At 61.3% G+C, this 17,371-nt stretch overlaps 2 protein-coding genes across 2 annotated transcripts; both read left to right on the forward strand.

The window, feature by feature from the left end:
* The first annotated feature begins 120 nt into the window (after positions 1-120).
* On the forward strand, positions 121-6,392 carry LRP10 (LDL receptor related protein 10). The gene is given in 10 exon segments (XM_038741175.1): positions 121-202; positions 625-669; positions 923-1,058; positions 1,980-2,170; positions 3,064-4,006; positions 4,204-4,333; positions 5,289-5,357; positions 5,359-5,488; positions 5,491-5,629; positions 5,631-6,392. Coding segments are annotated over 10 exon segments (2,064 nt in total). The 5' UTR covers positions 121-144; the 3' UTR covers positions 5,854-6,392.
* Positions 6,393-8,449: 2,057 nt separating this feature from the next.
* REM2 (RRAD and GEM like GTPase 2) lies at positions 8,450-14,619 on the forward strand. The gene is made up of 5 exons (XM_038741379.1): positions 8,450-8,531; positions 9,936-10,283; positions 10,429-10,502; positions 12,638-12,845; positions 13,686-14,619. The coding sequence occupies exons 1-5, from the start codon at positions 8,462-8,464 to the stop codon at positions 13,970-13,972; spliced, it is 987 nt and encodes a 328-aa protein (XP_038597307.1). The 5' UTR covers positions 8,450-8,461; the 3' UTR covers positions 13,973-14,619.
* Positions 14,620-17,371: the final 2,752 nt, after the last annotated feature.

Genomic DNA, 17,371 nt, shown 5'->3' on the forward strand with positions numbered 1-17,371 from the left:
GGGTCCCGGGCGGCGGGCAGCGCGGAGGGAAGGGGATGGGGTCCGAGCCGGGAGACCGCCGGGACGTCCGGGTGCACTCTGCGGGCCCGGGCCTGCGCTGACCTCCCGGGCGCCTCGGTGAGCGGGCAGCAGCCGCTGGCAAAGATGGCTCCCCCCGGATGCCCCAGGATGCTCCCTGCCCTTCTCCTCTTCCTCCTCAGTGGTAAGACTCTAACTTGGCCTTGTGGCCCCGAATCCACCTGGGACCCCTGCCCCTTTTCAGCACCCCCATCCACTTGTAGCCCTCTGCCGGCCCATGTCTCTGGTCATGTCATCCCAGCCGTCACTCTCCTCACAACCTTCCTGATCTCTCGCCTGTCACCTTAGCCCCGTCCCTCCTTACCCCACAGGCCCCTCGGCCGCCGGCCCCTCAGCCGCCTCTGGCCCATTCCTCCTCCTCCTCCATCCCTCACTCCTCCGCGCTGCCCCTCATTCCTTTCCGGCCTGACCCTCTCGAGCCTCCCCTCCCGCCCCCCCAATTTCCTGCCAAGGGGCCTCGGGTCAGCCCCTCTCCCCATCCCGGCCTGGCGCCCCTGACAAACCCAAACAGTGAGTCACTCTCCCGACCTCTCCCTGCTTCCCCAGGAGGTGCTGCAACCCATCTCGACAGGCCGCCCTTCCCCAGCCGAGGTGAGTCTGGGGGTCTGGGAATTGGGGGGGATCACGGGTTGGGGGTGGACTCGGCTCTGGAGAAAGGAGCACAGTGGGAGTGGGTGGAAGGAGGTGATTCCCACGCTTTGGGAGGTCCCTGGACTCACGGGAATTCTGAGAGGGGACACTCGGGCCCTTCCCCTAACCCATCATCCCACCTGGAGCCCAGGGCGGAAGGTCCCTGTGAGGTGAGAGGAGCTGAAATCCCTCCCCACCCACCCCTTCCCTGCAGCGTGCGAAAGGGTACCTGTGGCCCTGCCCGGGGCTCTGGGCACTCTGCAACGTCCCCTGGGCCGGGAGAGCCGCCTGCGCCCCGTCAACTGCAGCTGGGTCATCGTGGGCAGCGAGGAGCAGATGGTGACCATCAGGTGAGCCTACGAATGGAGAGGGCACGGCCCCTGGCTTTAGGTCAGAGTCCTGGAAGGAAGCACGCTCGCTTCAGCCCAAAGCTCGTGGTGGGCAGGGACTGAGTACCAAGCGCTTAGTAGAGCACTCTGCACCCAGTAAGTACTCAATAAATACGACTGACTGGCAAACCCCTGCCCCATCTGGGCTCTGGTAGGGAGCGGAAGCCAGGGAGCAGCAAATTGGGGGGCCTTTGACGTGTCCGGATGGTAACTAGGCCTCAGTGGCTTGAGGCCTTTTCAGAGTGGATGGGTACGGGTGGGTTGTGCGGAGGTCAAGGGATGATTCATTTCTTTTATTAACGTGTCTCCACCTCTAGACCGTAAACTTGTCATGGGCAGGGAATGTCTACCAACTCTTATATTGTACGCTCCCGAGCACTTAGTACAGTGCTCTGCACACAGTTAAGTGCTCGGTAAATACGACTGATTGAGTGATGGGGGCCTGGGGCAGCAAAAGCAGGGAGAGTTGGGGAGCAGAAGATTCTGGGACAGAAGGGCTGAATGCTTTCTGGGTGCAATCAGCTGTATTAAGTGCTCAGGCAATACAAAACGTAGAAATGACAGGTCACCACCTACAGCGAGCTTCCAATCCAACAGGGAAGGCGAGATTATTATTATTAATAATACGGATTGGGGTATTTGTTAAAGCACTTCCAATGTGCCAAGCACCGTAGTAAGTGCTGGGATAGATACAAGATAATCAGGTCCCACGTGGGACTCGCAGTCTAGGCAGGAGGGAGCGCAGGTATCAAATCCCCATTTTACTGAGGGGACCGAGGCCCAGAGAAGTGACTTACCTAGGGTCACGCGGCATTCCAGCCGGCTCTCTTCCCGCTAGGCCACGCCGCTGTAACGGCGGGTGCGGTTCTTCGGTCCCGACAGGTTCCAGAAGCTGCACCTGTCGTGCCCGTCGGAGCACCTGGTGCTGCGGTCCGCGCTGCAACCGCCCGTCTCCCTGTGCGAGCTGCCCGCGGGGCCGCTGCAGCTGCCGGGAGGAAACGCCACCATCACCTACAGCTACGGCGGGGGCAGCCGGCAGCCGGGCCCTGGCTTCCTGCTCTCCTACGCCAGAGGTGCGGCCCCCCCGGGGAGCGGGCCAGGGTGGGCATTTGGGGAGCGGGAGGGGTGGCGCTCAGGTCCCCAGCGCACATCAAGAGAAGCGGCGTGGCGGAGTGACCAGAGCCCGGACCCGGGAGCCGGAAGGTCATGGGTTCTAATCCTGGCTCTGCTACTTAATAATGGTGGCATTTATTAAGTGCTTTCTGTGGGCAAAGCACTGTTTTAAGCGCTGGGGAGGTTACGAGGCGATCAGGTGGTCCCACGGGGGACTCGCAGTCTTCATAATAATAATAATATAATAATAATGTTGGCATTTGTTAAGCGCTTACTATGTGCAAAGCACTGTTCTAAGCGCGGGGGGGGGGGGTACAAAGTGGTCAGGTTGTCCCATGTGGGGCTCACAGTCTTAATCCCCATTTTACAGATGAGGGAACTGAGGCTCAGAGAAGTTAAGTGACTCGCCCGAGGTCACACAGCAGACATGTGGCGGAGCGGGGATTTGAACCCATGACCTCTGACTCCAAAGCTCTTTCCACTGAGCCACTGCTTCTTCATCCCCAGTTTACAGATGAGGGAACTGAGGCACAGCGAAGTGACTTGCCCGAAGTCACCCAGCTGACAAGTGGCGGAGCCGGGATTTGAACCCGTGACCTCCGGCTCCAAAGCCCGGGCTCTTTCCACCGAGCCACGCCGCTTCTCACCCGCTGCCGTGTGGCCGTGGGCGAGTCACTTCTCTGGGCCTCGGTGCCCTCGCCTGCGAAACGGGGATTCAGAGCGTGAGCCCCACGTGGGACGGGGACCGTGTCCAACTCGATTCGCTTGTATCCACCCCGGTGCCCGGCATAGAGTAGGCGCTTAACAAATCCCACCGTCGTTATCGTTACGTCTCTCCCCGCCCCTCCGGCAGAAGGCCCCGAGTGTTCGCGCCGGGAGTTCCGGTGCCCGAACGGGCGTTGCGTGCCTCAGGCCCGGCGCTGCGACGGCGTGGACTCCTGCGGCGACGACGGCTGGGACGAGGCCGGCTGCGGCCCCGCCCGCCCCTGCAACCGCACCCTGGAGGGCTTCTACGGGGTCTTCTCCTCGGCCGGCGGCCCGGGCCGGGCCTGCGTGTGGCGGCTGGACCCCCACGACGGCCGGCGGCTGGCCGTGCGCTTCACGGCCCTGGACCTGGGCTACGGCGACGCGGTGCGGGTCTACGACGGCCTGGGCCCCGCCGACGCCGCCCACCTGCTGCGCAGCCTCGACTACCTCAGCAACGGCCAGGCGGTCGCGGTGGAGACGCTGTCGGGCCGGGCCACCGTGGCCTACGAGGCGGGCCCCTGGAGCTCCGGCCGCGGCTTCAACGCCACGTACCACGTGCGGGGCTACTGCCCGCCCTGGGAGCGGCCGTGCGGACCGGAGGGCGAGGGCCCGGGCGGCGACCGCTGCTTCGGCGAGGCCCAGCGCTGCGACGGCACCTGGGACTGCGCCGACGGCGCGGACGAGGAGGGCTGCCCGGGCTGCCCCGAGGGCCGCTACCCCTGCGGGGGCGCGGGCGGGGCCGCGGGGGCCTGCTACCCGCCCGCCGACCGCTGCAACTACCAGACGTTCTGCGTGGACGGGGCGGACGAGCGGCGCTGCCGCCGCTGCCAGCCGGGCAACTTCCGCTGCCGGGACGAGCGCTGCGTTTACGAGACGTGGGTGTGCGACGGGCAGCCCGACTGCAGCGACGGCAGCGACGAGTGGGACTGCGCCTACGCCCTCCCGCGCAAAGTGGTCACCGCCGCCGTCATCGGCAGCCTCGTCTGCGGCCTGCTGCTCGTCGTCGCCCTGGGCTGCACCTGCAGACTCTACGCCATCCGCTCGCACGAGTACTGGTCGCGCGGGGGGCCGGGCCGCGGGGGTGGGGGGCGGCCGGGCCCGGGGAGGGGGACGGTCACCCCCACCGGCCCGCCGTCACTCTCGCCCTACGGCCGGCGGGCGCTGGGGGAAGCCGGAGACCGCCGGGAGGGCTGCCGGGAAGAGGGGGCCTCCGAGCCGGGACCGTGACGCCTCCTCTCCCCCTCAGCATCTTTGCCCCGCTGTCGCGGGTGGAAGCTGAGATGGTTCAGCAGCAGGCACCCCCGTCCTACGGGCAGCTCATCGCGCAGGGTGCCATCCCGCCCGTGGAGGACTTCCCCACCGACAACCCCAGTGACGTAAGTCACCCGTCCCCCCATCCCCTCGTGCGCGGGAACAAACCCCAGCCCATCCACCCGGCTGAAAAGCGGGGGTCTGGGGGTCGGAAGGACCTGGGTTCTAATCCCAGCTCCATCACACCTGCCGTGGTGGGCAAGTAATAAGCGTGGGAGAAAGTTCGAGATAATTGGATTGGACGGTCCCTGTCCTGCACTGGGCTCACGCTCTTATTCCCCATTTTACAGATGAGATAACAGGCCCAGAAAATACTAATGATGGTATTTAAGTGCTTACTCTATAATAACGGCACTTATTAAGCGCTTACTATGTGCAAAGCACTGTTGTAAGCGCCGGGGAGGCTACAAGGTGATCAGGTTGTCCCACGGGGGGCTCACAGTCTTAATCCCCATTTTACAGATGAGGGAACTGAGGCACAGAGAAGTCGTGACTTGCCCCAAGTCACCCAGCTGGCAATTGGCAGAGCAGGGATTTGAACCCATGACCTCTGAGTCCAAAGCCCGGGCTCTCTGCGCCGAGCCGCGCTACGCCCAGCACTGTTCTAAGCGCCGGGGTAGATGCAAGTTAATCAGGTTGGACACAGTCCCCGGCCCGCCTGGGGCTCACAGTCTTAATCCCCATTTTCCAGGTGAGGTAACTGAGGCCCGGAGAAGTGAAGTGATTTGCCCAAGGTCCCACAGCAGACAAGGGGCAGAGCCGGGATTAGGACCCAGGTCCTTCCGACTGCGAGGCCCGCGCTGCATCCACCAGGCCGTGCTGTCGCTTCACCTCTCTGGGCCTCAGTTCCCTCACCTGTAAAATGGGGATTATAACTGTGAGCCCCACGCGGGACAGGGACGGTGGCCAACCCGATTAACTCGCACCCGTTCCAGGGGTCAGAACAGGGCTTGGCACGTAGTAGGCAGCCGACAAGTACCGTAATTAATGGCTGTCATCATTCCTCTGCCACCGCCGCAGAACTCCGTGCTGGGGAACCTGCGTTCCCTGCTGCAGATCCTGCGCCACGACGGGGCCGGGGGGGGGCCGGGCCGGGGGCTCCCGCCGCCGCCAGCGCAGCCGCACGGTGCGCCGCCTCGTCCGCCGCCTCCGCCGCTGGGGCCTGCTGCCCCATTCGGCCCCCCCGGCCCGGCCCCCCCGAGCCCGGCCCCCCGGGCCCCCCCGCCCCCCTCCGCCTCCGCGGCCCCGGAGGGCGCCGCCCTCGAAGGGGGCGCCGCGGGAGGACGGGACCCCGAGGAGGCCCCCGCGCTCCCCGTCAAGGTGCCGCCGCCGCCGCCGCCCGCGCCCCCCGCCCCGCGGCCCCCCGGACGCCCCCGCCGCCCCGCCTCCGTCCCTGCTGTCCGGGGTGGTGCAGGCCCTGCGTGGGCGCTTCCTGACGGGCCCGCGCCCCCCTGACGCCACCGCCCCGGCCGCCCCCAGCCCCCGCGGGGGGCTCCCTGTCCTCGAGGACGAGGACGACGTTCTGCTCCTGCCCCTGGCCGAGCCGGGCCCTTGGGGGGCTGAGGACGAGCCGCTGCTGCCCTGAAGCCGGGCCCCCCCCGGGCAAGGCCTGGTCCTCGCGGCTCCGCACGACTCAGGGAACAGTAGGGCGCTACCCACTCCTTGGCTTGGGAACAAGTCTGCCCACACTCTTTCTGTCCCAGCGACTCAACCCTGTGGGGGGGTCCCACGGTGGGAGAGGATGCCTGGGGCCCCCTCCCGCCGCTTCCACCTTCCCACCCCGGCCCCGAGCAGAACGATTCCCCTCCCGCCGTCCTTGAAGCCAAAGAGGCCGATCGGCTGGGGGCCGTGGCCGACTCCCGGCCGCACGGGGGGAGCGGAGGATCTGGAGTTGGCGGCAAATATTGAGGAAGCAATTCAACAAATAAAGTGGTTTGTTTTTTGGGGGGGTTAAAAAAAAATCAAGGGACTCTCTCTTTTGAGTGGGGGCAAGAGACCAGCTGCCATCTCCTCTGCCACGACTCTTGGCACTGGGACACGGTGCCACACCCTCCCTCCTGCTCCCCTCTGGGCTGGTGCCAGGCCCACGCCGTCGACCCCGACGAGCTCTGCCCGGCCCTCTCGGACAGCCTGGTCAAGGGGGTCTGGGGTGGGAGGGAGGGGAGACTTGAACCTCGGGGATGTTGTAGGTTTGTACCCCAGCTCCCTGACCCGTCAAGAGTGCATGAGAGGTGGACAAGACCGTGAGAGCCCAGGGCCGCTAAAATCTGTCTCCTCCCACCCTCCTCAGACTCGCCCTAGCAGGTGAGAGTTTTGGAGAACAGGTAGTAAGTAGGTGGTGGCCATTTCGGCCTCCTGTGGAATCAGGGACAACCACCAGATCTGCACAGGGGGTAGAGGGAACCAGAATTCAAGACCCTAAATAGGGAAGGGAGGAGAGGAGGTGGAGGGGGTCAGAAGTGAGGCGAGGTCTGACTGGTGTCTCTGTCCCTTTTTTTGTTATTTACAGTGTTTACTATGTGCCAGGCGCTGTGCTAAGTGCTGGGATAGCTAATCGGGTTTGACACAAGTCTATGTCTTACAGGGGGTTTATGGTCTTAATCCCCATTTTACAGATGAAATAACTAAGGCACAGAGAAGTGGAATGACTCGCCCAGGGTCGCCCAGCAAACAAGTGTCAGAGCAGGGATTAGAACCACTTGGCGGCTTTGTGAACTTGGGCAAGTCACTTCACTTCTCTGGGACTCAGTTTCCGCACCTGTAAAATGGGGATGGGGACTGAAAGCCCCATACGGGGCAGGGATGGGTCCAACCTGATTTGCTTGTATTCACCCCGGGGCTCGGTACAGCGCGTGGCAAGTGTAAGTGCCTAACAAATACCATTATTACTAGAGAAGGAGCGTGGCTCAGTGGAAAGAGCCCAGGCTTTGGAGTCAGCGGTCATGGGTTCTAATCCTGGCTCCGCCACTTGTCAGCTGGGTGACTTTGGACAAGTCACTTAACTTCTCTGGGCCTCAGTTACCTCATCTGTAAAATGGGGATGAAGACTGTGAGCCCCCCCGGGGGACAACCTGATCACCTTGTAACCTCCCCAGCGCTTAGAACAGTGCTTTGCACATAGCAAGTGCTTAATAAATGCCATTATTATTATGGGCTTGGGAGTCTGAAGATGTGGGTTTGAATCCCGGCTCTGCCACTCGACTGCTGTGTGACCTTGGGCGAGTCACTTCACTTCTCCGTGCCTCAGATACCTTATCTGTAGAACTGGGGATTGAGACTGTGAGCCCTCCGTGGGACCGTCTGATTGCCTTGTATCCACCCCGGCGCTTAGAACGGTGCCTGGCACATAGTAAGCGCTTAACAAATGCCATTACTGCGATTAGGTCTCTTGACTCATCATCATCAGTCGTATTTATTGAGCGCTTACTATGTGCAGAGCACTGGACTAAGCGCTTGGGAAGTACAAATTGGCAACATACAGAGACAGTCCCTACCCAACAGTGGGCTCACAGTCTAAAAGGGGGAGACATCATCATCATCAATCGTATTTATTGAGCGCTTACTATGTGCAGAGCACTGTACTAAGCGCTTGGGAAGTACAAATTGGCAACATATGGAGACAGTCCCTACCCAACAGTGGGCTCACAGTCTAAAAGGGGGAAACAGAGAACAAAACCAAACGTACTAACAAAATAAAATAAATAGAATAGATATGTACAAATTAGAGTAAAAAAAATATGTACAAACATATATACAAATACACAGGTGCTGTGGGGAAGGGAAGGAGGTAAGATGGGGGGATGGAGAGGGGGATGAGGGGGAGAGGAAGGAAGGGGCTCAGTCTGGGACTCGCCTCCCTTCGTTCTTTCTAAGCCATCAGGACGCTTCCCTGGCTCTTTGGGAATTCAGCACGATGGGCCTGGGTATATGTGGGGGGGAGAGGATGCCAGCTGGGGACTCCCGGGAGGGAAGAAGGACAAAGGGAAGATGGGGAGGAGAGGGAATCCCGATGACATCAGCGCTCATTAGCATGTGTGAGCTCAGCACGGGGAGGGGCCTCCCCCCAGGTGCCTGGGGGGCGGCAGGGAGGGAGGGAGGGAGGGGGTATTTAAAGGGAAAAAGCTGACAGCGCCACTGAGGGAGCGCTGCCTGCACACGGAGGAGCCTTGGAGACACACACGGAGACCCCCGCCATGGACACGGACACGGCCGCTCTGTGCCCCCCGGATGGCCGGGCTCCTTCCCCACAGCTGCAGAAGCCAGGTGAGAAGGGGGGAAAGGGGGAAAGCACAAGTCTGGGAGCTGGGACTAGAAAGGGGGGTTTTTTGGGAGGCGAGCCCACCTTAAAGCCCCCACGCTTTGCTTTGGGGAAGGGGCTCAGGGCGTCCTGCACACCGGAGGGGGTGGGGGGGGAGACTAGTCCAGAATGGGGGACGCGTCTGGGAATCCTTTGTCCTGGCTTCTTCCCCTGTCTGCCAACCTGGGCTGCCGCCAGCTCCCTTCCCTCGGCAGATCTGGTGCTCCGACTCCGGGGAGCCCGGCGGCCCTCACCCTCCTCGGCCCCCCAGAGCGACGCACATTGGGAATGTCACCCGGACACCCAAAGGACACGCACTCATACACATCCTCCCCAGCATGCCCGGGCCACACACATCCTCAGGGCCATGTGCCGGCAACACACCGATAGCCACCACAGCGACCGGAGCCCACCCCCTCTTCGGCCCCCCTAGAGCGAAGCCCACTGGGACTGGCACGGAGCAACACCTGAACGCAGGACATACGCTCACGCAAATCCTCAAAAGCCAACAACAGCGTGTACCGGCAACACCGATACACACAACAGTCCCCGGCTCGCCGACGTACACACATCCGCTTACCTAGATCGCTCACGTTTCCCCCAACACACACACACACACCACCTCCACACACAGACAACACTCTCTCCCACACACGGGGACGCGGAACAGATTCTTACACACATTCCCTCCCCTCCACTCGGGAACCTCGAAGAAACGGCAACGTTCACACCTTGGCGCTTTCCGCCCCAAATTACGCGGCCTCCCCTAAGCAGCCCAGCCTCTCCGTCCCCAACCCCACGACCGACCCCAGAACTCAAAAACCCTGGGCGGGGGTCGTGAGCAGGGAGCGGGGGGAGTTTGGGGGTGCTTCATTTGCAGAGTTGCCCCCCGGGTAGTGGGGTCTGGGCTTGGGAGAGGCCTGGTCGCCCGAAGAGGGGGAGGTGGGTTGCGTGAGCACATGTGTGTGACTGTGGGTTCTGTGTGTGTGTGTGGTGGCGAGGTGCGGCATGCGTGCCAGTGTGTGCCAGGTTTGAGCGTGGGCGGGCTGGGGATGTGGGAGTGATGAGGGGTTCTGTCTCTGCTGCCTGTCGAGTGTGTGATGTCTGTCCCGATGCGGGCGAGGGGGTGGGGGTGCTGGAAGGAGAGAGCTCCAGTGGCGGGGGCGGGCGTGGCAAAGGGGTCTCCTTGAGGAAACTGAGGCCGGGCGTCTCAGACCCAGGTTGAGCTCCCTAAAGTCCCTCCGGGCCTCCTCACCCGCCGGCCCAAGCTGGTCTCCCGGCCTCAGCTCCTTCAGGGACTTGGGGGCCTCCCGAGTGGGCAGGCCGGGGGAGACCCTCCTCACAGCAGCCTCTCTGCCCCGCTTCCCCAGCGGCAGATGCCACCACGCCGATGGGGCGGGAGAAGCTGCTGGCAGGGCTGGAGCGAGGGCAGGGCGGGCTGCCCCCAGCCCCCGCGGGGCCACGCCGGCGGGGGAGCATGCCCGTCCCCTACAAGCACCAGCTGCGGAGGGCCCAGGCCGTGGACGAACTGGACTGGCCCCCTCGGGCCTCGCCCTGCGGCTCCTCGGACTCCCTGGGCTCGGCGGAGGGCACCTCAGCCCCGGGGGGCAATGTCTTCAAGGTGATGCTGCTGGGCGAGAGCGGCGTGGGCAAGAGCACCCTGGCGGGCACCTTCGGGGGGCTCCAGGGGGACCCCGCGCACGAGCCCGAGAACCCAGGTACCGAGCCCAGGCTGGGCGCGTTGGGGGGAGGTCCGACGCCCCTGGATTGGCGGGGGGCGGGCCACCAGGGACCCCTCTGCCCCCGGAGCTGGAGACGACGGGCACCAGCCCCGTCCCTTTCTGACCCCCACCTCATCGCTAGAGGATACCTACGAGCGACGAGTCGTGGTGGATATGGAGGAGGTGACGCTGATGGTCTACGACATCTGGGAGCAGGTGGGCACAGCTGTGGGCCCGGGCCGGGCAGGGCAGGAGAGGCAGGTTGGGCCAGGGGCTAGAAGGATGCTGCTGCTGATGATAATGGCATTTATTAAGTGCTTACTATGCGCAAAGCACTGTTCTAAGCGCTGGGGAGGCTTCAAGGTGATCAGATTGTCCCACTGGGGGGCTCCCAGTCTTCATCCCCGTTTTCCAGATGAGGGAACTGAGGCCCAGAGAAGTGAAGTGACTTGCCCACAGTCACACAGCTGACAATTGGCGGAGCCGGGACTTGAACCCATGACCTCTGACTCCAAAGCCCGGGCTCTTTCCACTGAGCCACGCTGCTTCTGCGTGTGTCCACGTTGTGGACTGGTCCTTCCCACCCTTCCCCAGGAGCCCGCCTGAGCTGGAATGCCATCCTAACTGTGCTAAGCGCTGGGGTTGATACAAGATAACGAGGTGGGACCCTGTCCCTGTCCCCCCTGGGGCTCACAGTCTAAGCGAGAACAGGTATTGGATGCCCATTTGGCAGATACAGAGGCCCAGAGAAGTTAAGTGACTTGCCCAAGGTCACGCAGCGGGCAAGTGGCAGAGTCGGGATTAGAACCCAGGTCTCCTTAACTACGAGGTGTGTGCTCTTTCCACGAGGCCACGGATTTGTAGGCCAGAAGGGGTACCACGACCTGGACCAAAACAGGGATGGGAGAGTAGTTTTTGAATTTTGACTTCAAGTTGCTTGAGGGTCATTTGCTTTCACCTTGCAATTCACTGGCACAGTACAGAGAAGCAGCGTGGCTCAGTGGCAAGAGCCCGGGCTTTGGAGTCAGAGGTCATGGGTTCAAATCCTGACTCTGCCACTTGTCAGTGGTGTGACTTTGGGCAAGTCGCTTCACTTCTCTGGGCCTCAGTTACCTCATCTGGAAAATGGGGATTAAGACTGTGAGCCCCCCGTGGGACAACCTGATCACCTTGTAACCTCCCCAGCGCTTAGAACAGTGCTTTGCACATAGTAAGCACTTAATAAATGCCATCATTATTATTATTATTACTGCAGAGGAGCAGTATGGGATAGCGGGTAGAGAACTCACCTGAGAGGCAGACGGTCGTGGGTTCTCATTTCAGCTCTCCCACTTGCCTGCTGTGAGACCTTGGGCAAGTCGTTTCACTTTGCTGTGCCTCAGTTACCGCATCTGTAAAATGGGGATTGAGACAGTGAGCCTGTGGATCATTCATTCATTCAATCGTATTTATTGAGCGCTTACTGTGTGCAGAGCACTTGGGAAGTATAAGTTGGCAACATAGAGAGACGGTCCCTACCCAACAATGGGCTCACAGTCTAGAAGGGGGAGACAGATGACAAAACATGTGGACAGGTGTCATCACAATAAAAAGAAATAGAGCTAGATGCACATCATTAACAAAATAAATAGAATACTACACATGTACAAGTAAAATAGAGTAATAAATCTGTACAAACATCTATACAGGTGCTGTGGGGAGGGGAAGGTGGTAGGGCGGGGGGGATGGGGAGGAGGAGAGGAAAAAGGGGGCTCAGTCTGGGAAGGCCTCCTGGAGGAGGTGCAGGGACTGTGTCCAACCTGATGGGCTTGTACCTACCTCAGCGGTTAGTACAGTGCCTGGCACATAATAACGCCTCTGCACATCTGCCAAACTAGCTCTCTCCCTCCCTTCAAAGCCCTACCGAGAGCTCACCTCCTCCAGGAGGCCTTCCCAGACTGAGCCCCCTCCTTCCTCTCCCCCTCCTCCCCCTCCCCACATCACCTGTATATATGTCTGTACAGATTTATCACTCTATTTTATTTGTACATATTTATTCAATTTATTTTAATTTGTTTTGTTGTCTGTCTCCCCCTTCTAGACTGTGAGCCCGCTGTCGGGTAGGGACCGTCTATGTTGCCGACTTGGACTTCCCCAGCGCTTAGTCCAGTGCTCTGCACACAGCGAGCGCTCAATAAATACGGTTGAATGAGCGAATGAGTAAGCGGGTCACAAACCCCCACGGTTATTATTGTTAGTATTACTAGGGCTCTGTCGCCCCGCGCCCCAGTCCCTCCCGTATCCCCACCGCCATCCGGGCCAAGGCCCAGTTTTGGGTCCGGTCCGGGTGACGGCCCGTGTACCCCGTGCAGGGGGAGTCGGGGGGCCGGCTGCGGGAGCACTGCGTGCAGGAGGGAGACGCCTTTCTCATCGTCTTCTCCGTCACCGACCGGCGCAGCTTCTCCAAGGTGCCCGAGACGCTGCTGCGGCTGCGTGCTGGGCGGCCTCACCACGACCTGCCCGTCATCCTCGTGGGCAACAAGAGCGACCTGGCCCGCTCGCGCGAGGTCTCCCTCGAAGGTAGGGCACGCGGGCCGGTCTCCCCCTCATCAGTCAATCAATCGTATTTATTGAGCGCTTACTGTGTGCAGAGCACTGGACTAAGCGCTTGGGAAGTACAAGTTGGCAACATAGGCAACCCCTCATCGGGTTTCCCGTGCCCCCTCGGGGCCCCCCAGGCACGTGGCATAGTGGATAGCGCTCGGACGTCGGAGTCAGAAGGTCATGGGTTCAAATCCCCGCTCCGCCACTTGTCAGCTGGGTGACTTTGGGCAAGTCACTTCACTTCTCTGGGCCTCAGTTCCGTCATCTAGAACATAGTCTCCCCCTTTTAGACTGCGAGCCCACTGTTGGGTAGGGACTGTCTCTATATGTTGCCAACTTGTATTTCCCAAGCGCTCAGTACAGTGCTCTGCACACAGTAAGCGCTCAATAAATACGATTGATGATGATGATGATGATAGTCCCTGTGGGACAGGGGACTACGTCCAACCTGATCAACTCGTATCTACCCAGCGTGGCTCGGTGGAAAGAGCCCGGGCTTTGGAGTCAGAGGTCATGGGTTCAAATCCCAGCTCTGCCACTTGTCAGCTGTGTGACTTTGGGCCAGCCATTTCTCTGGGCCTCAGTTCCCCCATCTGTAAAATGGGGATTAAGACTGTGAGCCCCCCGTGGGACCACCTGATCACCTTGTCACCTCCCGGGCGCTTAGAACAGTGCTCTGCACATAGTAAGCACTTAATAAATGCCATCATCATCATTATTATTATTAGCCCAGCGCTTAGCATAGCGCTCGACCCCTCACGATCATCCCGTGGCCGAGCCCCGGTGGCTGAGCGTGCAGGCCCCGTGTCTCCCCAGAGGGCCGCAGCCTGGCGGGCACGCTGAGCTGCAAGCACATCGAGACGTCGGCCGCCCTGCACCACAACACGTGGGAGCTCTTCGAGGGCGCCGTGCGTCAGATCCGGCTGCGGCGGGGCCGGGCGGAGAGGCCGGCCGCCACGGGCAGCCCCGAGGGCCCCAGCCTGCTGCCCCGCCGCGAGAGCATCACCAAGAAGGCCAAGCGCTTCCTGGCCAGCCTGGTGCCCCGCAACGCCAAGATCTTCAAGCAGCGGTCCAAGTCCTGCCACGACCTCTCCGTGCTCTGAGAGCCCCCGGACCACCACCGCTGTCACCGCCGCCGCCGCCGCCACGCTCTCCTTCTCCCTCCCTCCCCAGCCTGGGCGTCCCCAACTCTCAGGATGCCCTGGTTCGACCGGCTGGCACAAGGCCCCCGTGGCCTGGGTGACTGCCACGGGAAGTACCGCCCGAGCCCGGGCAGGAGACCCAAGGGCCCCTTGAAGGGCCCCTCCAAGGCAAGGACTGTGGGGGTCTCGTGGGGCAGGAAAGTGCTTGCGAAGTCATTAACTGTGCCTGTGAAGAGAGTCCCCTAAAACCACGGCCCCCAGAGGCCCTCGTGATGGACGCCTTTGCAGGATTTACCTCTTTTGTCCTCAACACGTGTTTTGCCTCCCCTTTAAGAGATTTCTTAAAGGCAAGGACCTGGAAACCCGTCTTTCCTGAGACTTGACAAGCTGCCTTCTGGACCCCTCTGCCGCACTCCCCACCTCCCCTTCCTTAAAGACGGAGATCCGGAACCAGTTCTCTAGAGACTTGGAATTTGCGATCTGCCACTGCACCTGTCCGCCTCCCCTTTTAAGGCTTTGAAGGTCAAGGCTGGAAATAGCCCCCCTGCCCGCGGCCAGCCTGGTGGCCCACAGCCTTAGCCCTGCTGAGGGAAATGCCCAGTTTGGGGTCCAGCCCTTTTCAATAAAGGAATGTTTTTCTACAGTCACAAATCAATCAATCAATCATATTTATTGAGCGCTTACTGTGTGCAGAGCACTGTACTAAGCGCTTGGTAAATGCCCCGTGCCATCCCTGGCAGGGGGGCCGAGGCTAATCCATGGAGAAGCATCGTGGCCTAGTGGAAAGATCCCGGGCCTGAGGCTAATCCACGGAGAAGCATCGTGGCCTAGTGGAAAGATCCCGGGCCTGAGAGGCGGGATCTTGACTTCTCTGTGCCTCAGTTTCCTCAACTGCAAAATGGGGATTAAACCCCCGTTGTCCCGCCTACTCTGCCCGAGCGGCCCATGTGGGACCAGGGACTGAGGCCGACCTAATTAACTTCGGCTTAGAACAGTATTTGACACGTAGTAAGCTCTTAACAAATACCGTTAAAAAAGAAAATGGGTGGGTGGGAGACAGGGACCCAGCAAGCAAAGCAGAGGCAGAGGCTTGCGTTATATTGTGGTCTGTCACAAAGGTGTCACGTTACCTGTTCAAGGTGCACAGAATTCATCTCCCCCTCCACCCACCCAACTGGCCATATGACTCCAGTCCAGCCTGTGGAAAGCCCTGGGCTTTTCCCCTTTCCTCCCTTTGGTCCAGCCAGATTCCTGAAGTCTAGAGCCCCCCACCTTGGAGAAAGGAAGACCCCCCCAGCAGAAGGGGGAGCAGTATGGAGATCCTGAGGTAGCTACTGGCTGCCCAGGGTTTCCCATCAAAGAGAACGAGGGTTGGCAGGGTTGCCAGCTCTGCGTGGTCACCCTGGTGCAGCTCAGGTCCTTCCCCAGCCCCAGGGCAGAAGGAAGCATCCTCTCGCATTATGCCCACAGCTGCGGGCCCTTGTGAAGGAAATGAAACCCCCCCCAAAGCTGCCCTCCCCCTCACCCAACCGGCCCGGCCCATCTGTGTGTTCTCTCCCAACGCCCACGGGAAGCAACTCTGAGCAGCAGAGCTGGAGCAGCCCCCTCCCCGCTCAGACTAGTGGGTCAGAACCCCTTCCGGGGCAGACCCACCCTTGACGTGGTCTTTCCAAATGACAGAGCCCCCAACCTAGGAGGGATTTGCGGCCTTCCCCCTCTCCACGGTCACACCTTCACGTGGGGCCTGTGGCTTCCCGTTCCCCCTGCCGGTCCCCACTCAACCTCTAAGCCACTATCCCTTCTCCAGCCTCTCAACCAGACTTCTCTTCCTCCATTCTCGGTCGGAGTTGGGTCACGCCAAGGTTCAAAGTCCTCCGGGCGCCCACGGAAGGCACAAAGGTACATAAGCGGACAAGTAAACAAAGGTCCCCGCTGTGGGGGCCGTCTCCCCTTCCTGCCTCCCTGGGGTACCAAGGAGAGAGGGGCAAGGGCAGAGCTGCCCGGCTGAACCAAGTGGGGATGGGCCTCCCCCTTCCCGGCAGTGGCCGGTTGATCGAAGTCTTTAGCTTTTCCAGCTATTGACCATGGCGGGCTCCAGTTGCCCAGATCCTCATCTTTCCCCCTAGGGAGACGGCCCATCCCCGCACCTGCTAATGCCTCTTCGGAGGCCTCAGCCAAACCCGACTACTCCGAGGGCGCAGGCCAACTCGGGCCCTCGGCCCATTTCCCTCATTTCCTTCCAGCACCTGCCCCAGGTACCCCCGCCCACCCACCATCCTGAGGGGGACACCCCCAGAGCGGTTCCCCGGGCCAAGGGTGACAGTCTGCCCGGTCGGACGGAGCGGCGGCCCCCACCTGCTCCTCTGCCCCGACTCCCTCTTCCTGCTCCGACCCAGCGGGTTGACTTCACCTGGTTGCTATGGGAACATCAGTTTTTCCGGCAGAGCCAACTGCGCTTTCAACAGAGGGGCATTGTGAGTAACCATGGAAACGTCCAAAGAGCGGCGCCTCATCGCCAGTGGAGGGGTGAGGGGGGTGCTTCTGGGGTTCAGGGTGGGCTCTCACATCGGTGCCCATTTTAAAGGTGAGAGGAAGTAGGCCCTGACCCCCAAAACTTCTCTCTGCCATGTTCCCTCCCCTCTTCTTCACTTTCTCCCAGACAGCCCTGGCTTGTATTTCTCCCTCCCTGGCAAGCCTCACTTTCCTTCCTCGCTGCTCCTCTTAGCCTGCCTGGGCACCTGGCCCATTGACTGCCCACCCCTCTAAGGGGACCTGGTCAGCCCTGAGGCCACAGAGTAGGAAACAAGCCAAGAACCCATCCAATGGCACCGCATACTGAGGGGGTGAGGGCGACTTAGGCCGCAGCCGGCACCACGGGAGCTGCCATTAAGGTGGGAGACCCACGGCCTGAGCCTCCCTTGGCTCCCTCGCTCTTCCCCCAGTTCCCCGGGGCCTGCGGAGGGATGAGTAACGAGGCAACGCGGAGGCGCTGAGTCACAAGGCGCCGCCGTACACCAGGACGCCGTCACCTTCCCTCCACGGGGGCGGGGGACATCTCCGTGCCCGTGGCTCCGGACTCGCCGGGCAAGGGGCACGGCAGAGAGCGGGGGCGGAGGGCACCGGGAGCCAGGCGGTAGACCCGCGGTGCAGATCGGAGTCCAAAAGGCACTCCCACAGCCCGACCCCACTGAAGAGAAGCGCTGGCCCCCATCCCAGCTCCTCACGATGCATTAGCAGCCGGATCGATGGGGAAGTTGGGGATGGGGAGACGGTGAGGGAGACCAGGACCGACTAAAAATAGAGCGGGCCCCGGTCCGAGAGCAGGAACCGGGTCTGAGGGGGTCCGCGGCACCCCACCCC

This window comes from Tachyglossus aculeatus (assembly GCF_015852505.1).
Source record: "Tachyglossus aculeatus isolate mTacAcu1 chromosome 12 unlocalized genomic scaffold, mTacAcu1.pri SUPER_6_unloc_1, whole genome shotgun sequence".
Classification (NCBI taxonomy): Eukaryota; Metazoa; Chordata; class Mammalia; order Monotremata; family Tachyglossidae; genus Tachyglossus; species Tachyglossus aculeatus.